This window comes from Fringilla coelebs, assembly GCF_963513975.1.
Source record: "Fringilla coelebs genome assembly, chromosome: 6".
NCBI classification, from domain to species: Eukaryota; Metazoa; Chordata; class Aves; order Passeriformes; family Fringillidae; genus Fringilla; species Fringilla coelebs.
In genome coordinates this window covers 43,384,847-43,412,745 of record NC_140034.1, presented here as the reverse complement: position 1 = coordinate 43,412,745, position 27,899 = coordinate 43,384,847, and the positions used below count along the sequence as shown (strand labels likewise).

The window sequence follows — 27,899 nt, the reverse complement described above, 5'->3', positions numbered from 1 at the left end:
GCTGTTAATGGCACAGGATATTTTCATGCCTCCCTTCTCTTCCTTACTCTTTTCTCTTTGTGTTGCAGGACTGCTTCGGTTCCTTCATCATGCAGCGCACGTCACAACCCCACGTGGTGGGGAATTGCTAGTCCAGGGCTGATTCCTTGGTTTTGACTGAGTCCTCGAAGACTCATGGAGAATGCTGAGATTGACACTTGACCCTTGGAGAGAAGAGCCTTTCTGATGGTCCTGCTCTGCTCCACCTGACCCTATGAAAGGAGGGTTCACCGTAGCTCTGTCCTTTGCGCTGCAGTCCCGCAAGATGGGCTCCTTCAGACGGCCTCGACCTCGCTTCATGAGCTCCCCTGTCCTCAGTGACCTGCCTCGGTTCCAGGCAGCCCGGCAGGCCATGCAGCTCAGCTCCAACTCTGCCTGGAACAGGTGAGCAGGACCCACCTGGCTGAGCTCCTGCCCTGCAGCAGCTCCTCATGAGGGCCATGTGTATCTTACACTCGTGCTTCACACCATTTAACTACTAAGCTCATCTGTTTATAAGCATGCACGAATTTTTGGCATGTCCAGGCTTTGCTGGCATTGAAAGCATCTGTGGAATTGAAAAATTTAGACCTGCTAGTGCTCAGTTGGTTTTGGCCAATGTTTTTCAGCCATACTGTCTTGAAAAGCTTTTTGTTAACAGTTGCATCTTTTAAGTACCATTTAGGAAAACACGTTCCTAGAACTGTAATAACTGCCAGTTTATTAATTCACAAAGGCATGCTTTTGCATATTATGAAGCTTTTATCACAGTCAAGTTCCTCTGACAACTACTAAGCTTGTACCTTCCACCAGCATTTCCTATTGATAGCTAAATCCTGTCTGCTGTCATGCAGCAGTGGCAACTGGAAAAACAGTGTGAAAGGTGAAGAGTGAGATGTGCTGTGTCTTGATCTGCTGTAATGGTCTGCTGCTACCAGAAGTGGGTGTTCCCACCTTCCCTTCTGCCACGTGGCACCAGCCCTATGCTCTGCAGACTGTTCTTGCTAGCTGACCCAGCTCAGTTTACCAATGTCACACAGAAGTAGCCTGGCAAAAACATTGCAGGTTTGTGCCATGATAGTGAGCTGAGTCTGTGAAGCATGCAGATGCCATAACTGGCCCACAGAAGGGAATGTCTGCTTAGGGAATGACATGTGCCCTTGTTAGCCATGGCAAGCTTTAGACCTGCTAAACCTTCTTGTCTGCTGTCACTTTATGACTTCCTCTGTGCTGGTGAGAGAATTAGAAGATGCTCCAACAGCATCTTACAAGCATTAACAGGGCTCAAACTCGGATCTGACTGAGGTGATGCTGGCTGCAGAACATCTTCCAGCACAGCCAGGGTGTTGCCAGATTCTGTAGAGCGGGTGGTTTGTGGAAGGATCAATGGATAATGCAGCATGATATGTTTGGCAGACATTATCAAAAAACCTATGTCTCCTCATAGCAACTGGCCTGCAGCACCCAGCAAAGATGAATGTGTTCAAGAGGCATCTGGCACGATCAGGACCCCTGTGACAACTTTCCTTTCCTTCCCCTAGGCAGAGCTTGAGGTTGGTTCTGCTCTGTCCCCCAGGGCAGATGTAGGTAATTAAGAGTAACAATTTCAAGGTGAGAAATAGTGGAACTATTTAGGGGCAATTATGTTCACCTGGTTGTAATGTCTCTGCTTTTGGTGCTTTGCTCACGTTGTGCTCTGTGGTAAATCACCCTGTTTTTCATGGATGTTGTCCTGTCTCATTTCTTTTTTTGGCAGCGTACAAACAGCAGTGATAAATGTGTTCAAAGGGGGAGGCTTGCAGAACAATGAACTTTACACCCTCAATGAAAATATCAGGTAGGTTGCTGAAATGCATGAAAATGGACTTTTGTTGCTGCTTGTTTGGTGTTTGCTGGCATCTGTTGCCTTCAGAACCACAGTTAAAAGATATTGGTGGGAGGAGAAGGGATGAAAGCAAATTTAAGCACAGCTTTGGGGTTTCTGGCTAAGTTACTTCTTTCTTGCTATCAGGTGACATGAATGGCACAGGATATTTGGATAATTTTTCTCCAACTTGTGTAGCTTTGATAACAACAGGTTGTGTACTGGCTTGGATTGTAAGGCTTTTGTTCCTTTCTAGAAGGTATGCCTCTTTTGGATATGTTTTAAACATAATAACATTGGTGTCTCTGTTCTGAAACCAAACTTCTCAGAACTGTGGAGTGTTTAATGCAAACCACAGTATTTTGTTTAAAAGCTTAATCTTCACATGATAACTGCAGAGCACAACCTGAAAATATGAACAGTAAAGATAAAAAAAGTCAAAAGCCTAGCTAACATTTTTTGTCACTGGTGCTAGTGATGGTTAAAAGTATCATTTTCTTTTAAATGCAGGTTTCATGATTATCTGTGGTTTCATTCTGATTAGTTGGAAAGTTTGATTAGCAATAGATAGGACTGTGGAGTAGATAAAGAATTATTTATTCTTGGCTTGGTTCCAGGTGCTGTTGAGGGGAGTATTGTCAGGACTAATGGATGTTGGCTCCTTCTTCTCTATTTACCACTGCATCCATATTAATTCATCAAGAGTACTGTGACACGTGTCTCTGCTTCTTCTTTTGTATGCCCTCCCCTCGTTCCTATTGCATTTTTTGAGCTCCAAAAGATTCAAATGTTAATTTGAGCTAAGTATGTACTAAACAGCAGTCTAAACTACCCCTTTCCCCACTTTCAAAATAAATGCAATTATCAGGGCAGGAGGCTCTGTCCAATTTGGTCTAGTCCCAAACCCAGAAAGTTTAATATAATTCCTTTTGAGAGTTGAGCAAGGGCAGCATCTTGCACTTTAATGATATTTTAGTGTGTTCAGGTCAGAAGTCTTCAAGTTAGGTTTAAGTACTTGGAGCAGTCTTAATTCTCCATGGGATGAGTATTTGTGGACATGAAAATAAAAACAGATGTCATAAGGCTTGGGAAATACCTAATGCCCCAGCTTGTTAGCAGACTTGGGGAGTGGCTTTGGGCTTTGTGACTCGCCTGTGGCCCGTGGCAGTGGCTGCATCCTGCTTTTCCCCTGAAGTGTGAGGAGATGCTCCTTCCCACCCTCCCAGGGAGGCAGTATGCTGGGCAGAACTGCTGTGGGGTCTGGGCTTGGGCCCAGAGGCTGGACCATGCTCTCTCCATGCTGCTTGCTGAAGCGAGTGCAGACTGGCAAAAACCAGGCAAAGAACAGGAAATTCTTTATGAACTGTGTATGCTTTGAGAGCAGTGCTGATGGTGGGAGGGGAAATGCCCTTTTCCACAGACATGCACTGCCAGGCTATACTTGGAAGCACTCACCTTGAATTACATGATTAATGTTCCTGCAGGTGCCCTGAGCCTTGGTTATATCTCCAAATGTCACTCTTTAAATAGACTATTTCACATCCACATTAATGCCCATCTAAGGAGCAGGGGACAGGCCTCTGCATGTGTGTCTGTACAACACCTGCAGCTTCACACCTGTGGTTCTTGATGGAGCTCCCAGCACAGGGTGAGCTCTGTGCACAAGGTGAATCTCCAGCCTGACACTGGAGAAAAGCCAGACCTCTGAGACAGACAACTCCTGTGTGCCAGGAAGTGGAGCTGGTGCATTTTCCTTGCCCTTGTTTGTAGTTCTCCACTCAGCTCCTGGGTTGTAGTTTGCAGATGCAGAAAGAGGCTCTCAGGTTTCTCACAACGCTTCATCATTTGGCAGAGGGGAAGCACGGGACAGTTGTAAAGGAGGATGGTAATGACAGGACCAGGAGATGAGCAGGTGGCAACATTTTGTTCTGGATTGCTGCCACCTAGTTTTTAATCTTGCTGTGATTTGATACCATCTCACTGGCTAATTTTTTTATTTTTTTACCTGCTCTGAAAGTCAGTTGTCACAGCAAGAGGAAATGTGAGAAATGCCTTTGGTAAATGGAATTTCTCTGAGTGGGAGGTGACCTGACCATGCTTAGGAAGAGACCCCTCCCTTGATTTTTTTCTAAGGTGCAAGTGTCTGGTTGCTGGTCTTACCTGCATGAAGCTAAATCTTACTAGGCTTGTCAAGTCAGATGGAGACCCTGCTGGATTTGGCTGAAGCCAATGGAAAACCTTCTGACAAATCGGTCCCCAAAGCCTTACCTGATTTATTGATCTCATAGACATGGGCTTTGATTTGGGTGGGTGAGCACAAACACTCAGAGACAGAAAGAGTAAAGACATGCTGGCATGCAAATAAATGCAGAAGCGTTGTAAAATAGTTAGAGAGGAAGGCTGTCAAATTTGACTTTGAGCAGAGATGAGGTAAGTGGCATAGTTTGGTGGTAGAAACCCAGCCTAAGAACTGGATGGTTGCTGCTATTTTCAAGCACTCTTGACTGTACTTCACATTGGTAAAAAGCAAAACTCTTAGAGCAGAAAAAAAATTTCAGTGTTTGGCATTGGAAAGTGTTGGGCAACCTTTAAATTTTAGGCAGAATTTACTGCTACAGAATTTATTCTCAATCACTGAAAGCTTAAAGTGCAAATGCACTGAATATATTAAGTTGTTTTTTCAATGCTGCCTCTGATGTAAAACAGTCCTGATTTTTAAATAATTTTTTTAAACACAAATATGTATTAGAATTTAAAACTTTTATTGCAGCCTAATTTAAAAGCCAGCAATTTTCATCAGAAAGACTTCTTTGGAGTGGCATTTGCCTGTATGTATTTAAAACACCTCTTGTTAAATTTCTAGAATTTCTTCCTTGGAAAATATGCCTTGTTCTTTATTGTTTGAAAGGTGGCAGTTAAAATGTGGGTGCAGCTTCTGCTTCATTTCTCCTCTCTTCTACTTCCAAAAGAAAAGGAAGTACAATATTAGGGAGATATGCAATCTTCAATGACATGAAATGCATCTTTGTTTAAACAAGAAAGCAGAAAAAATGATGGATTTCAAGCTAAATAACTCCAGATTTTCTCCCCAGCTTTCTGTTCATTCAGGGAGGTAATTTCTTTTTTTGCTTGTTCTAGGTGTATGGTTTATAATATCGAAGACTTCAGAGAAACAGTTTAATTCCTTTAGAATTTGAGAATAGCCTTTGTAAAATACATATGTAAGAGAAATCTAACTGTGGCCAAAAGGACCCATTCCCATACATTCCTGTACCTTTGGTATGACCTTTGGTAGTAAAGTATAGCTGTAAGAAATGACCAGCAGTGGCTGCTACTTTACGGCTCCATTCCTTCTGTCTACAGACGGCTGCTGAAGAGTGAACTTGGATCCTTCATCACAGATTACTTTCAGGTATTGCATGACTTGCTTGCTTTATTTTGAGGTTTTGCCCCCTTCAGCTTTTTAGCCTATAACAAACTTAGGACCCCTTTTTTACACGTGTGTAGCTTACAAGTTTTGTTTTTGTTTTACTGAGGAAGATGATGGAGATACTGAACTTTTTTAATGTGGGCCGTATAGCCCTGGGAGTAATTATTTTTATTGATGTGAGCGCAGAATTAAGGATAATCTTCCTTTGCACTTGAGAAAGGCTGATAGTAGCCTGCCAAGATCAACAAGGAATTCACTTGAAGTTTTTAAAGAAGATGGGATGCCTTTTCTTTAGTGTAGAAAATTCAAAAGGTTTTCTGCAACAGGGGCCAGCAAAGGGAAAGAGGAGAGATAATGACAACTGCCTGAAGGCAGAAGGGGGCAAAGAGAAGGAAGTTCCTATCAGCAGGAAATCAACCTGGGTGCTGTTTGCCTCTTAGTCCCACAAATACAAATGCACTTTCTGAAAAAGAAAAATGTGCAAGATGAAGTAAGGCTTGAACAATCACAAATGTGAATTTGTGTTGCTGTGTTTTACTGACACTGGCCAGATAGAGGTTCACATGTAACCACATGAAAGCCTGCTGGATGATTTTTAGAAGCACTGATGGCTTTCAATGTTTTAATTTGTTCGGTTAATTTGTTGATTATAAAAAAAAAAAACAACCAGGGGCTGCTGGAAAGAAGAGGGTTTTCTTCCCTTTGAGTAAGAGAGAGAAAATTTCTGTACTTTCTGAAGCAGCTGATGCTGCTGTGTGCGTGCTAACAGCTTAAAAGAGGAAAAAGAAGACTAGTGTTGTTTCCTATCAGATTGCGTGATTTATTAGATTACACGACTTTAAAAAATCCCCCTGCTGTGCTATCGAGTGAGAAGACAACTCCTGCCCCAGGGGTAGTTATGTTTCACTTCCTCAGCCCCTCTCTGCACGAGTTGTTTACTGCAGAGGCAGCTGCTGCCGGCGCAAGGCAGGATGTTTCCTAGACCCTGAGTGGGGTGGTAGCCACCAGCACTCACATTTAATTTCTGGGGTATTTTTGCTCAGTGTCAAAAGGAGCAACTTGGCATCTGTCAGACTTAGCCTGAGGTAAAACTCTTGGTGCAGGCAAGTTGTGAGACAAGCAGTGAGAGAAAGGCTATTGTCGGAATGAGACTTTTCCCTCTGTGAGCTAAGATGCAGACTTATTTCTGATTCTAGACTAGCAGCATATGGCCATGATAAAAGTTACCACTCCCTCCTGAATGTCTTTCCTCAAAAATCCTAGGGCCATGGAGTGGGGAAAGACTGCTCATGTGCCAAAGAAGGGCTGACAGCATTATTTCATTTGTCTGTGGGTTCTGTTTCACTGCTGATGGCAGCTGAATTACGGCAGTACTGCTGCCACCAAGATGAGCAGAGTTAAATCAAGCTGCTGATTTGGCTGAAAAATAACCTTGAAAGAAAAAAACCAAAGCTTCCAACTACTTCCTTTGACGTGTTGTGGTCATCACCTCTGACATGGGGGAGGTGCTGGGAGTGGGTCACCAGGATGCGGAGTGGAGTGGAAGTGCATCTTTTGGCAGCGGCTTCCTCTGACATCTGTTAAAGCCCACTGAAAACTATTCCAAGAACCAAGTTTTCTGTCCTCTTGCATTGAAATGGACCCTGAAGAATATGCTCTCTGTGTAGCCAGGCAGTTTTAAATATCCTCTCAGCAATTAGAGCAGCTAACGGGATCATGTAATATTTAGATGTGATAAACTGACTTGAACGTTTTCCATTTCTTATGCCGTGGCACTTATAACTGGAGCCACTGAGAGGAACTTTAAAATCACATTTGTTTTAAGAGTTGGGGATTTTACATTATGTAAATTTTATACACTCACGCATGCACATTTTTTATAAGCATTGAATATTCAAGACTAAAATGGAACAGAGCTTTTATAGTGAGACAAAGCTACCTTTGTGATCAACTTGACTTAATTACTCACAAGTCCTTTTCATCAGCAATCATGCAAATTAACAGTTTTTAGCTCCTGAAATTGCTAAAGGAATGTTTAGGAAATGGTTGGGATTTATGCAGTCTTTTTCTGCTACCGAGCCATCATCATACCAGAGTTAATGAGTCTGTTTTGTCTTTGAAAGAGAGATATAATTCCCATAAGGGCTGCAGTGCAAACTCGGATGTTTCATTCTGGAGGAAAGTTGTGTTTATAAATCCGCCGCTTTAGCAATCCTACTGTATATACAACCCCTCTCCTTGGATTGGAGCCTGAGGGAAAATGCCAGATAGTTGGGACTTGCAGCCTTTACTGCAGATCTGCCTTAAAGCAGTGCTTCGTGCTCCAGGTTTTTCAGGACTGACTTTGTCCATTAACTGATTGGAGAATTTCCTGAAAAGGGGCATTTGTACCTACCTCTCTGCTCAGTAACCCAGGAGGGCACCATTCGCTCTCACTGCTGGGTTAGTTTGCTGGTGGTCAGCTGAACTGCAATAGGTGGGAATCCAATGACTATGGAAGGTAAGGGGCTGGGATTTGGGGGGAACAGGGTGTTCTGGCAATTGGGACTTCTCTGGTGCAGCTGTGTGATTTTTCAGATAAGCTCCCTTCATTTTCCTACTGTCTGTCCCTTGTGTTGGTGGAGAAAAAAATTTTAAATATAAAATGACCAAGTGTTGATAAATTGATGCATTATCTGCCTGACTCTGCAACAGCCTGAAACAAAACCTCTGGAAGGGATGAATTGTGTCACTCTGTGTGGGCTTGTTAATCTTGAAACTGGGGTAAAAATGGAAATGCATTTATGTACATTAACTCCAAACTGTCTCCTCCCAAGGCAGAGAGACCTGATCCCTTCCCAGGCACTGTAACCTCTCCCAGAACCCATAGGCTGCAAAGGCAGAAAGTCAAATGCCCAGAGCTGATGCCCGATGTCCACTCCCCGCACTGGCAGAGCTGGTAGGTGAGGAATGGCAAGTGGACTGTGTTTCCTCATCCAATCCAATGAGATCTTTGATGTCTCAAAACCAGAGGCAAGCTGTTACATAATTTCCAGCCTGCTGCAGCGGAGAGCTGCTGGAGGTGCCAAGTCCTGACTCAGAATTAGGCCCAGCTTTCTGTCAGTGTGAACTGCAGAGGCTGCAGCGTGCGAGAGCACACATTGCTGAGGTGTCAAGCAAAGTCCAGGCAGCGAGATGATAATAAACAGCTGAAAAGCAAGCGGTGTCAGCTACGAGGCGAGCCTGGGTCCAAACCAAAACTGATTTTATCTTCTGCCTTTAGAGCAGTCAGTAGTGGTGCTGGTGAACCTTTCTGTGGTCAGAGTCCCTCTCGCTGTAGGCTCCCCAGCTGTGCAAGGTGGCTGCATTGATAGGGGGAAACCTGCTCTCCTCCCTCTCTTGTGGAACCATAAAGATTTATTTTTAAGGTCCCCACTGCGTGTTTTCCTGGAACCCCAGTGTGGAGAGATGACTCCAGCATCTATCATGATGTTTGCCTGCTCCTTTGAAAGGCTGCTTTTTAAAGCCTAGCTAACAGCTGAAAAGGCCATGTGGCTGCTTAGCCAAAGAGAAGAAGAATACCAGGGGTGTGATGCACAGCCAGGTTTCTGTGTCTACCTGTTTCACAGCAAGGCAAGGAAAGAATTGTGTAGGCTGTTGCAGTGATGGTTACTGCTGGATACAGGCAGCACCAGCTTTTCTGTGGCCAAGTGCTCTCTTGTGCCTGCTGCCAGGGGCTGCAGCAGCTCGGCTGCTGCACAAGGAACAGAATTCACACTAGTGTGATTTGCAGAGCTCAGCTCTGTGTCTGCAATACTCTTTTGGGTCAAGCTGGTCTTTATTATTGTATTTGTCTGCTCGTTCGCTGGGAACCTCTGTTCGTGCAGGTCTGCTAATTATTTCTGCTTCATCTGGCACTTTCTAGAGCAGCTTTCATGGAGCAGCTCCAGACACTCTATGGCAACTGCCCGGGTTCGTTATCCTGGATGGAATCCCCAGCAGCTCAGCTCTGCTGTCGGGCAGAGGACCTAGTCCTGGGGGGCAGCAGGGGCACCTCCTTCCAGGCCCTGCTCTCATGGACCCGGCAGACGTGTGTCAATCCTTCCAAAGGGAGCCAGGCTGCTCCCGCTCAGAGCACGGTCAGGGTGCCATGGCCTGGCTGAGCAGGATCCCCCTGGAGCAGGGATAATCAGGGTGAAGTCAGGGTTTTCCCAGAGCTGTGGGGCTTTCCCAGAGCTGCTGCCTGCCTCGTTGAGGTCTAGCTCATAGCAGTGCTGCCCACTTGGTCTGCTCTCCTTCTTACCCTCCTTGCCTCACTTTCATCTCTTCAAGTGGGCTTTCTCTTTTATCTGCTGAGAACAAAACTGGCTCTAGGAAGAGTAATTTTAGGATGTGATTTCATATTTATCTTGCAGTTTCTCCTCTATGTGGGCTCGAAGTGATCTCTCTGCTTCTGTCAGTATTTCCCCTCTTGTTAAAGAAAAAAGGATGGGGGTGGGAGGGTGCTCTAGATATGAGATGCTGCAGCTCACACAAATTTGTGTTTTGTGAAACACTGCCAAGAATTGGGTAGGAGTTTGTGTGCAGCTGGCAATAACTTTGTAGAAAATACTTGCCAAGTAAGTTTGGGTGATGCTTTTTTTTTCTCAAATTAACATCAGATTATCCACAAAGCAGTGGCTATGTGCTTGTAGAGCCTGTAAATGTGTGGTTTAGCACTAGAACACAAAGTCTCAGCTGCCTATAAAACAGGGTGCATTTAAGAAACGCTGTAACATTCTGTAGAATTTTTTTTTCCACCCAGCAAAATAAGGTCAATTAATTTGAGTATGTTCTGGATCAGTTTACTTCTGTTTCAAGCTTATGTTGTTTGATGAACTAATATTAATTTGTTGATTTGAAGGTGGCTTTCAAAAAGCATACTAGCCATGTTTGGCTTGGAGACATTAAGGGAAAGCAGAATTTATCCATAATTAAATGGATGTTTGTGTAAACCTTTTTCCTTCAAAGGTAATGACTTATTTGTTATTAGCAGGGGGATTCATTTGTATTGTGCTGTGCTGTGCTGCAGCCATGGCATTCAGGCAAGATGTGAAGTTGCCTGTGATGGCTTGAGCCTCCTTGATGTTTTCTGTGGAGTTGCAGCCAAAGCTACTCAGCTGTTTTCCATCAGCCTTCTGCTTGCATATAGCACTCACAGCAGAGCAAGCTGTGCTGGTGGCACGGCTGTCACCCCAAAATCCTTCCTGTTGGCTCTGTCTGGGGGCTGGCACCACCCCCAAGCTGCTGCCTGGGCGCTTCTGACAGGCAGCCCCTGATGTGCCTCAGGCACACTCCGATGGGAGCCGCTCTGCCCAGGGTGTGCTGGGATGTGCACAGGAACAGCCCCCCTGGGAATGCCCAGCTCCTGCTGGGGGAAGCAGGGGAAGGTGCTGGGCACTGCAGGCACTGCTGGTTTGGGAGAGGAGCCCCAGCTGTTGTGCCTGGGACAGCTTTCACCTTCTGGGAGGATGGTGGGACTGGTGTTACTCCACTGGGCACACATGGAGAAATTTGCCTCAATTTCTCTAACAGGGAGCAGAAAGAGAAAAAAATCTGTGCTAGGAAAAAGGAAGGAGTTATCAGGAAAGTGTGGTTGTTTTATAAGGTGGTGTCTGATTGCCTTCAAAATTTTTTTTATTCCCAATGATTTGAGTATCAGTTACTTTAAAGAGCAGCAAACACAGACATGTTGTGAGAGGCTCTTTACTGAGGAACAAATGAAAAGTGATTATTTTCACTTTGAGTCCTGTCTTTAAAAACTTGGGGCATTTAAAAATTTACTCAAGAGCTTTCTTTTAGCTGCCCTTCTTACTGGTGTAGCTGAGTCAGCTATTTTGCTTTTCTGCTCCGAGTAAAGGGGTCAGCCTGTGAGATTTCCCAAGGTCACTTCTGTCTGCTGCAAAACATCTCCAGATTTCTCAACTGCACCTACATGGTTTGAAGTTGGGACTTTGTTTCTCTGCACAGCGGAGTAGCAAAGAGTAAAGACAGGTTTGCACCTCCTACAATGAGCATATAGCATCCCATGGTGTCCCAACAGCAGGGTGAGGAAAACACCCTGGGGAACCGGGAAAAGCTCATTTGGGGAGGGAAGGGAATCCCTGCTCCCCCAGGCTTCCATCCCTGTTCAGCTGTAACTGCAGGGATAGAAGGTGGCAGCTGAACTTTTTCAAATAATTGTACCTTTCAAGCTTACTTGCTATGAGTCTTTATCTGGTCTTGCTTTAAACAGAAGACTTATTTTTCCTCTTAGCTCTGTGCTTCTGGCAAGCAGGTATGCAGCAGCAAAATGAGACTTGTAATCGAGACAAGGTCTGCAACAGACCTCCACTGCAGCTGCCTTGAGTAGCTTGTATTGATTTGTCAGCAGAGCCTGTAGGGTTTGTTAATGACAATTTCCTTGTCTGGCTTGCTCTGAGGGATTAATGTTTGGATTGAATCAATTCCTGAGCCTATGGCTTCTTGCAGAAAAGATGGAGAAGTAACATTTCCAGATATTTTTAGGATGGGGGAAGGGAAATGAAGCATGGTTGATTTTACTTAGTTGTTTTTTAAAGTCTCTTTGACAGGAAAAGCAAAAAATCTGAATGGATAAGTGAAAAGTAACTATATATATATATATATATATACACACACACAGAGTATATATATATATATGTATACACAGTATATATATACACACACATATATGTATACAGTATATATATATTATACACAGTAACTATATATATAGAGCCCTAATCTCTTTTTTAAGGAAACCTTTAGAGTGAGATTATGCAATCTCTTTAGCACATGGAATTGCTACAATACATTTGTAGGAGTATTATAAATTTGTTACCACGGAGTAATGATTAATACATCTATTTTGCAATACATACAGCTGTACTGTCCATTAGCATGTACAAGTGTGGTTGCTGACATAGCTGCAAAAGAAAAAAAAAATTCCCTGGAAGTAAAAAATATCAATAATATTAACTTTTAGGCAAAGTATTTGGAAAATTGTATCCAGAGTGGGAAACATATGTAAAATGAAATCTAACGTTCTATGGCAGATAGAGAGGAATTCTTATTTCTTGAGTGAAACACAAGAAAATAGGCATCACATCCTCATATGTGTATATATATATACACACACCCTTTATATTCCAAAGTAGTACAGTATTAAAGACCAGCTGTAAATTTCCCCTGCATTATATGAGAAGCAATTACCTTGAGCTACAGGTTGAAAAATAAAGAAATTAACTACTTTTTTTAATGAACTGAAAGCATGTGGAAGGATTAACGTGCCATATCACTCCAACATTATCTACTGTTCAAGCAGAAAAATATTTATAGTGTAAGTGGGTTTCACTTTTTTTCCCTGTATGATTTTCTTCATTACAGATGTCTTTCTCCTTCCTCTTTCACACTCTTGGTTTTTCCTGGAAAGTTTTCTGTTGTTGTCCAGAGCATGATATGTGTAGTCATTTATTTCTGTTGAACAAATCTAAAACTTGAATGGACAGCCTAACAACTTAATATTTCCCTCCAAAGCCCATATTTCTGCTAGAGGATCTTCATAAAACAGTCACCTTCCACTCATTGCTAACATTTGGAAATGTTGTTGGTTTTTTTTCATTGTGTGACCATATTTATCCAGTTTGCTAATTCCTGCTGTCATTGCCCAAGTGAAAAATATCTCTCAGCCTGAGAATGTCACAGAGCAATGTCTCCTCCTTTTTATACCCAGCTTTGTGATACTTCTTGTTGAAGGGAGGATGCAGAGACGTGCTGCTCTCTTGGCTTGGGGTGCTTCCACAGACCCTGTCTCTGTGTCAGGGCTGAGCCAGGCTGGTGTGCAGTTCCAGGAGGCAGGTTTGCAGTGCACAGCAGGAGCCCCAGGGCAGGATGTGCTATGGCAGCTCATCAGGAGGCCAAGGTGGTGTCCAGGCAGGGAGGTAACAGCAGTGTCCACTGGGAATGGACAGAGATGTGCCTTGCTCCTTGGCTGATGGAAGGTTCAGAAGTGCAGCCTTGACCTGGCTCCCCATTAAAAACAGAAACTGAACAGCGGGGGAGCCCTCTCTGACTGTTGTGGGCCACCCTGACACTGAATCCTTTCAGAGAGACACAAGGTCTACATTCTCTATCAGTGTGATCTCTGTACCTTTTTTAGGATGCAGTAATAGCGTGTTATGTGGGATTGCAGCGCCTTTCTCTGGCATTCTCAAAGCTTTTCAGAACAACTGATGCCCCTGGTGCTGTAGGGAGAACAAAAAGATAGGTATTGTTTTTGCACCGTTCTTGCATATGGGGAAGTGGGAGCAAAAAGCTAATCAGGTGTTTGGATGTCCTGAACTGCAAACAGGCACGTTGATATCTTGATCTGTCTGGTCCACCAGAGTTAAGTTAGGCTAGAAAGACCAGGTCCTGCCACTTCTGCAGCTTGACACTGCACACTGAGATGATCCAACTTCTCAATACAAAAAGAATGGCCTCATGGAAAGGCAGTAGGTAGGAATAGAGAAGTAGATGTTAGGGAGCTGAACTTGTCCTGCTGTGCAGTTAGACAAGCAAGTGCAAAAAGAAGAGTGTGGGACATTTTCGTAGCATTTGATTCTCTGATTGCCTCCATCTTGTAATTGAGTTACAGCATATGTGGGTGCACCATTATGGTAAGAACTATTTTTTTTCTTGACTCTCTCCCTGTGACCCTTCCCATTTCTGGGAGATGTTTCAACTGCTGTGTCTGTTGCATTTTCACACCTAGCTGAACAAGAAGGGGTTAAGGAATGTCTAGCACTCGCACTGAGACCAGTGCTGGAAGGAGGTACGGCAACATGACTGATCTTGAGATTAATGCATGCAAAGTGGATGGTATCTGACAAAAATGCATTCTTCCACGTTCATTATATAAATAAAAGGCAAATGCGTGTCTCTCTTTCCTCTTGGCAGAACCAGCTCCTTGCGAAAGGCTTGCTGTTTATGGAGGAGAAGGTCAAGCTGTGTGAAGGTAAGTATAGTAGGAAACCTGTTCTGGAAGGGAGTTGTGCTTTGATGTTTGGTCAGATGAGACGATTTGCATGTCTGGAAAGCATACAGCCCTGTCTGGTGCTGTCCTGGGGTGTCACACAGCCCCTCAGGAGCCCTGTGAGGCTGGAGAGAGGGCGGGCTGTTGGAATGGCCTCAGAGCCACGATGCTCCCACCAGCCATGACTGCACCACAAAAGCAGCAGCGTGGGTCTCATGTGGCAGCTGAACCTGGGCTCGTGGTAGTTCTGCTCTGGACATGGATCCTATTGCAAAACTGCTTGGAGCTGCTTTCTGCCTTTCACTTCTCAATGTGATTTGCAGCTTGATGTAAGCATAATTTTGGTTTCTCTGCCATGCCTTTGAGAGCTGAGCTATCAAGCTTTGTGTCAGTTTCAAGAAAAGAACAGTCTTTTGGGTGAGAATGAAATCCTTCAGGAAAGAAGTTCATCACACATGGAGCTGTGTTCAAACTGCTGCTGCAGAGCCTGTGGGCCAAGGCAAGTGTGGTGTGGCCACTCAGTGCTGGACGTGTGGGGAGCTGCTCACAGTTAGTAATGCTCAAGCGAAGCCAGCATCTCTTTATTCAAAACCAAGCTGCTGTTTGGTTTGACCCAGTTTTCTAGCCTGCAGGGAAGATCTCTTGCTAATCACCAGCGTGTTCTATGTGGGTCATTAAATGCCAATAGATGCTTATAATCTCATGTCATCGCTGGGCGTGGATTTCTCTGCGCCAGTCTTCACCAAGTGACTTCACCCAGCTGGCAGGCTGTAGGATTTGGGCCCCAAAGGAGTTAAGGGGTTGCCAGCCTCCTGCTTGGGGTGTGCATCTTCAGCATTGGCCCTGTGAGGGGGGAAAAAGGAAGACTCCTGCATTTTCCAAGATGTACCTGCCTTGCCAGCTCTTCAGAACGAATACTGCACAGCTTACCAGAGACTTTGGTTTCTGTATTCCTATAAAACTATTCCAGGGTCTGCTTTAGCATGATGAAAATTGAGTTTGAGCCTGTAATAAGCTGAGAGCCGCCCAAGAGTATTTTGCAGATGCTCAGGTAGTTTGGGTCAGATGAAGTTTCACTGGCAGACAGCAAAACACCTTCTATGCCTCATTTTTCTGTCCCTAGCTTGAAGTGACACTTGGAGCCACTTTGCTGTGCAGGCTGGCATCACTGCAGGAGATGACTCATGGGCACCTTTCTTTTATAATGTGTGGGCTTGTTGCAGGTCTTGTGGTCACAGCAATGAGGATTTCTTGTACATGCTTCTTGGTTAGTTCTGTCTTCCTGGAAAACTTATACTACCCCTGCACCCAGTCAGAATGGCTGCAGGGCATGGCAATGTTTCATCTATGTCTATTTTTCAATCACACCCTCTTTAACGTGATTTTTCTTTATACAGACTGTCAGAATATCTTTAAATGTCTGCAGAATTTATGATCTCTTGAAGAAACAAACCATTCCTGCTTCCCCTTCAGAAGGAGAAGTGATCTCTGACATTTCATTGTGTCTCCAGACAGCAAACCATTGTAGTCCTGGGTGGGAGGCAGAGGAGGGAAAAATTTAAACATTCAATTAATCTGTTTCCTGTTGTCTTTTTCGTTTGCACTTGGCTGTTGTGGTATTGGGTAGCTGTTGTGGGGGTTTGGGGTAGCTTCTTGTCTGCCTGCAGTTCCAGTTTTGAAGCCATAGTCATACCTGACATAGTGAAGCATCTCTTTGAAATTTTCTGTGGTTGTTAGTGGGCTGGCTCTCTGCTCAAAGGGAAAGGTCTGCAGGATCTAGTCCTGCTGGCCCTCTTCTCTCTAGCTGTGTCCTATGCAGCACAACCCTTGGGCAAGCAGAGTGAAAGTCTGCAGAGGAAAGCACTTCAGTACAGAGTGATCAGGCTCCTGTGAGTTGCACTTTGACATGTATTCCAGTTCCTCATGTAGGGCCTTTAGTGACCCTGAGGATGAGCCTTCAGACCTGTCTTGAGTGACCATCTTCCATTACTGCTCCTTGAGTCTAAACTGCTTCTGAACTCCAGCTGAGGCTTTGTGGGAAGTATCCTGGAAAATCCTTTGGTCAGAAACTTGTGGTTTGAGCCCTGAGTCTATTTGCGCCTGAGATTTCCAGGGATCGCTCTAAAACTTGAAATAAACATTGCAAACCTTAAGGTAAAAAACTCAGAGGCTTTGGGCCCAGATGCTGAGGACTGCACAGCTCTGCAAGTCAAACCTATGAGCACAATTTGGTCACGATTGTATTCCTGTTATGGGAATCCCAAGGTTCATAGCTTAGTCTGCCTTGGTTTTAAGGACCCAGTTACACTTGGGGATGTTTGTTTGAATTAGTCATGTAAGGGTTGGCTACAAGTGGGGATTTCATTTGGGAATGTTCCCAAGTGCCTCATTGTCATTAGTGCCTTTGTTGGGATTCCTGACAGGTACCTGACTGCTGCTTGGTGCTGAGTGGGTGCTGGAGGGGGCTCAGCTCTTCTGAATGCTCTCCCTGACTCAGTTGCAGGATAATGTTGGATGATCAGCTGATGTTGCTGTGACCTGCTGGTTCTCAGATTCAGCTGTTTTGTGTGATCTCTCCTGTGCAATTGCACAATCCTGTGCTGAGGAGTTACAGCCTCTGGTTCAAGAGGGGCTTCACTCTTTTGTTGGCATTGGTCTCGTGTTCTGCACAGAGCAAACAGCGGTCACAGCCTTGTGTCTCTGCTGGTTAAGGGGAAGCTTAGCTGGATGATGTCCAGTTTTGGGCAGAAACTGCAGAAATGAAGTCTCTTGCCTGGGAAATTAGAGAGTACTTGGAAAATCCAGCTTGCTTTTAGTGTCCCTGTCGCTAAAGCTCTTTCTCCAATCTCTGTTTTCATAGGTGAGGATCGCATTGATGTCCTGTCTGAAATCTGGGATCACTATTTTACAGAGACTCTTCCTACACTCCAGGCAATATTCTACCCAGTGCAGGTAATCCTAATTACAGTTCAGTCAGGTGCAGTAATGTAACTGCAATGCCTGCTAATGGCAAGTGGTAATTTCTCTGCCAGCAGCACTGTTTGGCCAGTGGCTAAATACATGTCAAAACCTTTAAACTAAATCTTGGAGGAAGTAGAGTTTATTCAAGTGTTAACTGTAAGAAGAACTGCTAAAATCTACTGGACAAGCACAGTGTTTTGGGCTGAATTCATTCCCAGTTGCCTACTCTCTGGGCTTAGCTAAACTTGCACACTGGAACTGTTGGACTGTGCCTTGTCTAGACTGAAGCTCTGGGCTATTTGTATTTATCATTCCTTCTCTTTTACCTAGCTGTGACTGTTGGTGCAGATGACAATACTGACAGCTTGTCTTAGAGGTATAAATCTGAAGACTAGATCAGGAGAAAATGTGTTTAACTCGCCCTAATGACTTTTGAAGGGCTTATATCCCATTTGTGCCTTTGGGAAATCCCCAGTTGGGTTTTTGAAGCTTCAATAAGGAGACCTGTAAATCTATGGGTAGAGGAAGAATGAACACTTTATGTAAAACCTTTTTACGCTGGGTATTTTGTAGGCTGAGTATCCCATCAGAAGTGTTGAGCTGTATCAATTTTTAATGTGTTTTTACTCAGAGTTTCTATATGAGCAGTCTAATTACCTCCCCAGCCTATTTTGACTTTTCTGCCATCAGAGAAAAAGAAAAATGTACCTCATGTGGAGAATGTTCTTGGAAATGCTAGCCTCCTCCCCTTGACTTTTGCCTCTTCTGGAAGATGTTATTTCCAGAGCCTTTTAAAATTATTTTCCCCTTGTATTGTTTGAAAGGCAGCAGGTAAAGCTCAAAGCTTGCCCTTTTCCTCTAATCCTATTAAAGCTGGCATTTCCTAAAAGAGAAAGGACTTCTGCAAAGACACACACTAACCTTTCTACTGTGTTTATTTTTGTTCTTTCCTTGCTGCAGATGCTTGAAGGTAGGTGTTTGACAGGTAAAATTGTGCAACTATAATACCCTCTCTTTCTCTCCTTTTGCAGCTCACTCTCAGTGAGGGAATGACCTATTTAAGCAGGGGTTTGTCTGCACTGCAGCTACCTGTGTACTGTGGAAACAGTTGAGCTGACTGTGTCATACTCACTGATGCTAACAGTTCTGCCACTTACCAGGAAAATTTACTGCCCTGCTATTAAATGTCTGTGATGAGAAATGGGACAGAAGTTACAACAGTGTGGGGAAAGCTTTTGGAATTAACTTAGTGGTGAAAGGATGACTATGGGATGTTGAGATTCTTTGAAAGTAAAATTTTTTTGCTGTATTTGTCTGGTCACAATATCTGAGTCATTCAAAATATATCAGCAAAGCTGTAAAGTTTGGGAAGTATTACCACTTTCTGGATGAGGAACTGAAAGGTAAACAGACAGGATATTTAAAGCTTTGTAGACACCCAAGTACTACACTAATGTATGGGTTAAGCTGCCTAAATACATCCAAGAATTTAGCTCGGAGTGAGCTGCTCTAGGCCACCACAGAGAGAGTTGCTGGTGCAGCAAGAAATATAAATTGCTCTTATGCCAGGCCAGTGTCCTAATAACAAGACTGGGCTTTTCCTAGAAATAGGGAACTGTATGTAACCACTTGTGTGGTGTGTCACAGCATGTGAGGAGAGCTCATCCATCAGTGCCTTCCATCACGCTGCAGTTCTTTGGGCACTGCTCTGGCAGATGGGAAAGTCAATTTGTTCTTGATTCCCTATCCTTTCCTGCAAATACCAGCAGGGTTGTTGAGTTGTGCTCTTCTTTGATCTCAGCAATTACCCATTCAGAATGAAACTGAGTCAGCCACATGTGTGAGTGTATGTTACCAAAGGTAGTAACTCACACCAACCTCATATCTCAGCTAAGTTTAACCCCAAGGCTCGGAGCTCTTGCAGAAATATGACCTTTAAGCAGCCAAGCTGGTTAAATTGCTGTACAGAGGGAAACTATGTAAACAGGTCACTCACTGGCTTTCGTATAGTTGCAGCTGTTGATGTGACTATTGGTGTGGAAAAAAGAATAGCAAATCTTGTTTTGCTTGGCACAGAAACATATTTGCATTTTGAAATGGGGCATGAAGTTAATGGGACCAAACTGCATAATATAAATAAAAAGTTTGCAGCTGCTGAGATATAGTTTCAAGATAGGTGCTGGTCTTTCCTTCACATTTTTTTCCCTGCACAGTGATGGTTTAAAACAGCAAACTGGTTTTTTTTATGGCCAAGCTCCCCTTCATACTATTGGTTTTAATTCATATTTACATATTGATAATGCTGTTAATTATGACCTGCAACCTGTTATGAATTAATGATTACCTGCTGTTAATTTCTTCTAGCTAAATATTTGCTATGTTATGAGTGCTAAATATTTGCTATGTTATATTATGTGTGTTATGGAGATCATAAAATTATTCCCAAGCAGACCATGGGGCAGAGATTAACATACTGAGAAGAACAAAGCAAACTTTTCAGGCTGGAAAGCGCTGGGCAGAGCTGGGAGAAAAATTTCTGCTACTGAGTTGCAGTGGGGCAAGAGAAATTCATGTAGATATTAAACATAGCAGAGGTGAAGGTGATAACACTAGAATGCCCAATGGAGTTAGAATGTGTTTAAAAATGCTGAGAAATATTATATCATCTGTTAAGCCTGCTCCCTTGTGTTGTTGATGTAAAATGCCTTGCAGAGGATATTCAAACTGTTGCTTTATAAAATTATGTTTGGTTCAAGCAGTCTTGCTAGCTTTGCTCCAGCCTAAATCTTAAAATATGTAATGGACTAACTTGCAGATTTTTGTCATATTGGCAAATGCAGATGTTGAGCAAAAAGTGAGAGTACAGTATAGGTCAGAGGTAGGTTTAGTTAAGAAAATATTCTGAAACAACTTTGTTCCCTACCAAACCTTCTCTGCTTTTCCAGCTCCAAGAGCCAGAAGCACAAGCTACATCCAGGCTGAGCTTTTTTGTGAACAAACTGGATGGCAAGTGGGTTTTATGAATACAGACATAGTCATTTGGTGAAGTACAGGCCCATTTCTGGCTTCACTCCAAACCCAGTGGTGCCACAGATGAGGCAGTGCCCACTTCACAATTTGTGAGACTGAGAGGGAAGAAATTGATGAGTATCATGAGTCCTCAACGTGAATGATGGGGGGTGTCCTGCCACAGCAGCAATGGGCAGAATAAACCCTCCTGTCTGTGTGCCCATGTGCTGGTATGGTGCTCACACATCCCTTTATCTACACTTGGATTTTGCCTTCTTTGTTTTTTTAGGGCCAGGAGTTGACTATCCGTCAGATTGCTCTTCTTGGCTTCAGAGACTTGGTTTTGCTAAAAGTAAAGTTGGAAGAAATCCTTCCCCTGGTCCAGACAAAGGTTCCAGCTTCCATTGTCCAGATGCTGTTAATTCTGCAGGTGGGGAACCTCTGCTCTTCTTCATCTGCATCACTTGGGTATCTTGACCTCTTTGAAATCATACAAACACTGGAGGAAAAGTGGGGAGAGGAGATGTGATGAAGGGGATGTGATATGTGCTTATTTGGGAGTGGTCAGTGTTAAAGTGAGAGCTGAATTTGCATGCCCTGAACTTTCCTGGAACAGGTAAAGATGTTGCCTTGAAAGAGATGGGTTTTTGTATTTTTTTTTTTTTTGGTACTTCTCCTCCCCATCTAGGAACAGTGTCAGGACTCTTTTTTTCACACAAATTTTCATCTTCTAGCTTGTCTGAATGCCTCTTTGTTCCCTAATTTTCCTGATTTCTCAGCTTTGCAAGGACAGGGCAAGTGCCCATCACAGCAGATAATGGAATTTGAATGGATTGTGGCTCTGGCTGCTTGACACCAGCACTGTGGCTGGCTGGCATGCTGAGTAGTGCCCATTTGAGGAGAAATACTTTTTGGCAGCAGGCAAAATGAGAGGTCATCTTTCAAAGGCCTCTCCCAAGAGATCTAGAGCAGCTGTGGTAACTCTCCTCTTTATCCAGGTCTCAACAGAATACTTTCCAAGCATGCCAAATACAGCTGGTTTTATTTTTTTTCTCGTATTGCCCAGCCTGACAATCTTGAAAAATGCCATCTTACATGTTAGAGATGACAAAATCATAGAATGGATTGGGTTGGAGGGGATCCTAAAGATCATCTAGTTCCAACCTCCCTGCCACGGGCAGGGACACCTTCCACTAGACCAGGCTGTTCAGAGCTCCATCCAGCCTTCCTCTGAGCCATGTGCAGGACCTTTCATTCCACCTTGTTGATTATCATGAGGTTTGCACAGACCCATATCTCAAGCCTTTCAAAGTCCTTCTGGGTGGCATCCCTTCCCTCCAACATACCACATAGCCTAGTGGCTTTTATTTCTTCCCCAACATAATGGGTGTCTGAGAATTAAACTTTATGAAGCACAACCAAAATTGCAAAGTGGCTAAGCTGGTAGTTCTGTATGAACTCTCACTGTTCTGATGTTCCAGTGACCCAGACTGGAACAGCAGATGATATGAAAGTGCTACTCAATTTCCCTGAATGTTTTTTAATACAAGAATCTTGAGAGCAAAGAGAATCTCAAAGCAACACATTTGAGGAAAAAAGCTTATTGAGGCTTTGCAGGAAGTTAAGTCTGAACGGTTTCTGAAATTGCTGTTAAATTGGTTGGTGTTATCTACCATCTTCACAGCTGTAAGCTGAACCACAGAGGGTGCTTTGCCTGCAGTCCTGCTTAGGAAAGAGCAGTGCTTTGCCCAAGGAGTGTTAAGGCTTTTCTACAAAGAGGTGTTTTCTGGTAGAACCACCCTGGCATAATTAATTACACTGCTGCAGTACACTGTGCACATCCTCAGTGTGAGCACCCCTCGTACCTTCCTGTCACTTGCTCACAAAAAAGAACTGTCTGCTCAATGGCTGTAGGGCATGGCTGTACCTTCAACAAGGAGATTGACCTGGAAGGCACCCAAACCTCCACCACCTCCAAAAGCTTTACAGCTGGGATATGACACAGTTGGGATATTCCAGTACACAGAGAATTGACAGACCCCAGGCTTTATTCCAAAATCTTTTAAAGGTAATTTGAGTTTTTGTGTTTGATTTTCAGAGTGTCCATGAGCCTACTGGCCCCACTGAAGGTTACCTACGGCTGGAAGAACTGGTCAGGCAGGTGGTATCACCATTCTTAGGTTTATGTGAGGATCACAGCTCCTCTGGTAGCACCTGCTTGCTTGGTAAGACATGCACATTGTACTGAAGCTGTTATTGGGTAATGGGAGGCATTTGTGCTGGAAAAGGAAACAGTGTATGACTTCAGGAAAGACCGAAAACAAAGGCTAAAACAGCCTTAGAAAGGCCCTGATTAATGTTTCTGGATACAAGTTTTTGTGACAGGCTTTTTCTTGTCCTTGACCTAGTGACCTGTTGGTGCCCCATCACTGCACACAGCCCCCACAAAGTCTCCCCTCTCTCTGGGCATGGACTGGATTTTAAAACCCCTTTGTCCATGCTTGGTGTACTGCTTTCACCACAGTGAGAGACTGTACCTGGTCCTTTGCTGCCTGCTTGCTAGCCTGCTTCAGCTGCTGCATCAATCAGCTTTGGCAAACAGCAGAACTGTTGCATATGAATTCTGAGGGATGACAGGGATTTTGCATAAAGCCTTCCATCCGAGGATTCTGTTTAAAAAAACCCTGAATTAAAATTCTGTGTTTAAAGTGTGGATAAACATGTCTAGGTGAGAGAATGGGCACCTCAGTTAAGGAAGAGCAAGATTATTCTGGGAAACTTCTTCACATGATGCAGGAGCTCTGCTTACACATGTGGCCAGCCAGAAGAGATTGGCTAGCTAATGGGCATAGTGTTACTGATTTGATAGTCAAGAAGATTTAAATAGAACAAGTGAAGAAAGCTCCAGTCTCCCTCTGGTTTTACTAGCTTTGGCCTTTGCTTCAATGCAGAATTGTAGCAAGCTGGAGACCTACAACCTGCCTTGTACTACCCTTAGCAGCATATGGGCAAAGATGGTCCTGTGGTAGAAGAACTTATTGGAACTCAGACAATCTGTGCCTGTGATAAACCCATGGCATTGCTTTAGGAAAAATGGGGCTCAGGATTTTTGTTCTTGTGGTTGCTGAGCAATCAGTTCAGCATGGATTTGCAGATCTGATCCTAGGGCTCAATCTAGATCTGATCCTAGGGCTCAATCTAGACCAAAATCCCCTGTAAAAGTTGGACTTTGACAAATTTGATTGCTTTGCTGTTTATGAACAACTGCATGCTGCTGGGATGGTTTGAAAGGTAGCTGCCTGACCTGTGCTGAAGTTTCTAGCCATCCTGGATTTCTGCCAGCTGAATGAGGCATTTGTGCCATTTAAAAAAAAGAAAACCTACACAAGCTGGCCTTGTAAAGTTTATATGCCTTCAAATAATTTAACTTACTTTGATTTTAGCTGTCATTTATTTGTGTATATTTCCAAGGTGGCCTTTTACCCTTGCTCCACCCTGTGCTGAGCATGAGGAAAGAAGGAAATTGTGTTTGCAGTACAAGACAGGGACTGCAAAACTGCACTTTTCTACAAAAAACCTTGGTATTTTCACAGTGCTGCTACAGATGTGGCTTCTCTTCCTTAACTTTCACTTGTAATCAGACTTCTTTCTCTTCCCTCTCCCTCTTTCAGTCACCATTTTGCTTTCTCTGAACCAGTTTCTTCTCTCACTGGGCAGCCAGTAATGATTCTGAAGCCCAGTATGTTCCCCACAGGAGCTTTTGGAGGGGTGCTGCTGGCCTTTGGTGTGCTTGCATTCTGCACAGCTGCTCTGGAAGCCAGACTGCCCTCTGGACTGGAGCCTTCAGGGTAAATCAGTTGGGAATAGTTGGGAAATGTGACTGAAGGTGTCTGCTCCCAGCTGTGAGTACACATAAGGCTTCAGCCTGCAAGGCTGCTGCATCTTAAGCAGATTTAGAGCAGAGAGGTGTGAAAGGGACAGGACCCCTCACAGAGGGGAATTGTAGATGGCAGCACTCCCACCTGGTCTGCTGGCACCCTTTTGCTTGGCCTGTGTAAATTAGCCATAACCTGCATGGTAAGGTTGGGGTATGCCAAAGGGATCCAGCTGGCTAAGAAACAGGGTTTGTATTGGGGATAGGAGAGAAAATAAAACAGCTACAGATCATTGCTGATCTGAGGTTGCTTACAAAAGAGCCCCAGAAAAACTCCTCCCAGTTTATATTCCTGGTCATAAGGCACCAAAATAAAAATAAAGTTTCCAGTTAAGCTATGCAGAACAAGTCCCTTAAGAGACTGTTTTTTGTGGCCAAGAAAGTAAAGGGGGAAAAGTAAAGCAATAAATGCATGTTCAGAGTTTAGACTAATTTCACCTAATGTTTTTCTCAAAAGAATCATATCCTAATGCCCTTTGACACTACAGTTTGCTGTGACTTGAGCTGCAGATGAAACTTAGAGTGTGTTTGCTGTAACCAGCCTCAGAAATGGTTTTTGCATACACTTAAGTGGGAACAAACCATTTTGAATTGATGTATTACTGGCAGCAACAGGGTGAAGGCTGCTCACCTGCTCCTCCCTGCAACAAATAGTTTGTTTTCTGCTTTTCTTCCTGATACAAGCTTCCAAAACTCTTACAACCTCCAGTGATGAGTGCTTTGCTTTGCATTTTGTTACTCTTATCTTCTGTAGTCTTGGTTGGAAGCCTTTTACACGATTTAAAGGCTTCTGACTTTATGAAATGAGACCCTGCACTTCAGTGAAGTTTGTGAGAAACAGAGAGACACATAGGGAATGGCTCCATCAGCTGCTACAGGGGTAGACCCGCAGGAGATGTCCAAAACCACAAGGAAGATTGCAGGGAGGTGGAAGCCAGCAGGTGAACAGTAACAGTGTTTGATTCAGCTGGGGTGGATTACACCGAGCCAAGGCCAAACTCTGACCCCTGCCTTCCTTCAGGCTTTCAGTGTCAGAACTGACATGTGCTTCATGGTACTGCACCTTGGGTCTGTGCTTTAGACCTGGCATTTTTCCTCCTTAATGGCTTTTGCTGAGCAGATTGTACAGCCCACACCCACCCATTCTGTGTCACTGCCTTTCCTCCTCAGCACAAATACTGCCTTTCCCTTGTGCCCCTTTCCCCCAGGCTGTTGAGGGCTGTTCCTGTGCACTCTTAGGTGTTTTCTGTGTCCAGCCTCCAAACCAGATGTATTGCAAAGTGGGTGAAATGTCCCTTTTCTGGCATGATCTTTAAAAAATATGGTGGGGTAATGCCAAGAGAATGGCCTGTTCCTAGGCAGATGTAGAGACAGTGCAATGTAAGCATCAGGAATTTCACATTGACAACAGCTAATGGCACTTCCCGAGAGAAATTTTTCAGAGACAGGGATGGCAATTCAAGTCCCCACTGAATGGGGTTTTTTTGGAGAATTGTGCCACTTTAGTGTCACTTATTTTAGTGAACCTGCATGTGAGACTGCCTACTTGGTCTTCCCCCCTTGATAAAAGAGAAGACTCTGCGGATGCTAAAGAGAGTCTCTTGGCTGCACTGGTGACATTTTGGCTCACTTCTCTCGCAGGCAGCATCCCCTGCAGCAGGATGGGAAGCCTCTCCTCTCTGGGGCAGAGGCAGATCTCCTTTCCCACCACCTAGCAGTATGAACTACTGATCTCCTGACTGTTTTCTGGACATTCTGTAGCTGCACGCTGAATTCTCTCTGCTCCCCGAGGTCAGCCCAGCAGTGTGCACTCTGTTTGCGTGCTGTTGACCATTCCTGCTTCCTCTTTCCCTTCCAGAGAGAAGGTACTCCAGAACCTGCCCTAAGGCCCTGACCCCGCTGACGGAGCAGGAGGGCGAGGCTTACCTGGAGAAATGCGGGAGCGTCCGTCGGCACACGGTGGCCAACGCTCACTCGGACCTGCAGCTGCTGGCCATGGCCTCCATGATGCACACGGGGATGGTGGCGGAGGAATCGGACGCTCCCGACAAGTGCCTGCTGCTGCAGCCCAGCTGCTTCGGCCACAGGCAGTGCTCCAGCGAGCCCAGCATCGCCGACGGCCCCGAGGGAGCCGCGCCTGCCGCCAGCAGGCAGGAGCCTGCCGAGCTGAACTGCACCTCTGTCAGCTAGGAGGAGGCTGCCTGAGCAGTGGAGAACTGTGTGCACTAAGCTGGACAAAGCGGTGTGTCATCCCTGCTGGGAAAACGAGACAAGAATAGGAATTTTGCTCATGTTGTTGAAATGGGCTCGAGGGTTCACGTGGCTGAGAATGGTATCTAGATAGGTTCTTTTACCAGGCTGGGATCGTTGTTGATGGAGGTACCAGGCTGCTCCCAAATGACTGCTGAGGGCTGCACAGGTTTTGCTGTTGAACAGCACAGTCTGCCTTCTGTAAGCTTTCTCTCTCTATTAGTATAAACTTTTTGGTGTCAGGTTTCCTCCTTTTTCTTTGGCATGATACAAATTGAGCTCTTTCTGCTTTAACCCATCTTTCCTTCTTTGTGCTTCTTTGTCCCTGCAGTGGACGCCTCTGTGCTCAGTGTTCTCCTTGTTTCTGGTGCTTCATGGTGAATGCTGAGCACTTCATTTCTCTTTCAAAGTTGAACTCAGGGATGAAGCCATTTGCATCCTGCAGAAAGATCTGCTGAGGTAGCTTGTGAGAGGAGGAGATCCTTCATTTTGCTTCCCATGGGCATGGATGAAAAGTCCAAATCAGAATTTATCAGACTTGCTTTTTTCCCAGGCCTGAAGAGAAGCGAGTATATGTGGAATCTTAGCTGGATACTTCATAAGTACTTTATTTAGTTCCAGTCATGTCTTGGGGGTTCTGGTATAAATTGGGTGCAGGGGATGGCTGGGTGCAAAATTTACTGAGCATCCTGGCATTTGGCATCTGTTTGCTCTCAAAATTTCAGTGGTGATAGGACTATGATGAAAGAGAAAATCAAATGGGCAGGAGATGTAAAGGTGCTTCTCAGCACTGGGCCATTGTGACTCCAGATCAGGAGGTGATGATCAGTATTTCATCCTGAGCCTACCCTGGTACTTTTAGCACTTGTGGATCTCATGAGACCAAGGATAATCAGCAGGGTGTGGAAAGGAGTCCTGGCTCAGTGTATTCATGAAGTGCTCCTGACCTCCAGTGGTATCTGACTCAGTGCAGCATTGCTTTTAAGATAAAGTGAGAGCTCCTTGCAGTCTTTGGTTTTATTTTTATTGTGAAGATTAGGAGTGGGTACAGTTTGCAGGTGTCTGCTTTGTAGCATCACTTGGTACTCCAGTGCTGCTTCTGTGGGGACAGAGCCAATCTGTTAGAGTTGTCCCTGGGATACGCTGCTGTTGTCTTGCTAAGCAGATTTGCAAGTGTTATTATAGGCTTAGAGGTGAACTGCAGTGCTGCCTTAAATGTCAAATCCCATTGAAAATATGGACACAACACAACTACCACTTGAATCTACTGCAAGTGGTAGTTGGTAAATAAGTGTGTCTTGACAAGGAAACAGAAGGTTAGGATGAGCCTTTGGGATGTTATTTTGCATGCTATGACATTAACTGCAGAATTTTCCCTGCTTCTGTTGGGCATTAAACATCT

The 27,899-nt window shown here is 44.4% G+C and overlaps 1 protein-coding gene across 1 annotated transcript; it reads left to right on the top strand.

Moving 5' to 3' along the window:
• Positions 1–253: 253 nt before the first annotated feature.
• On the top strand, positions 254–26,437 carry PRR5L (proline rich 5 like; the record flags this gene model as incomplete). Its single annotated transcript, XM_084208025.1, has 8 exons — positions 254–423; positions 1,775–1,855; positions 5,246–5,294; positions 14,268–14,325; positions 17,204–17,295; positions 20,603–20,743; positions 22,412–22,538; positions 26,106–26,437. 8 exons carry the CDS (start codon positions 254–256, stop codon positions 26,435–26,437), a joined length of 1,050 nt encoding a protein of 349 aa, XP_084064151.1.
• Between the last annotated feature and the right edge of the window lie 1,462 nt (positions 26,438–27,899).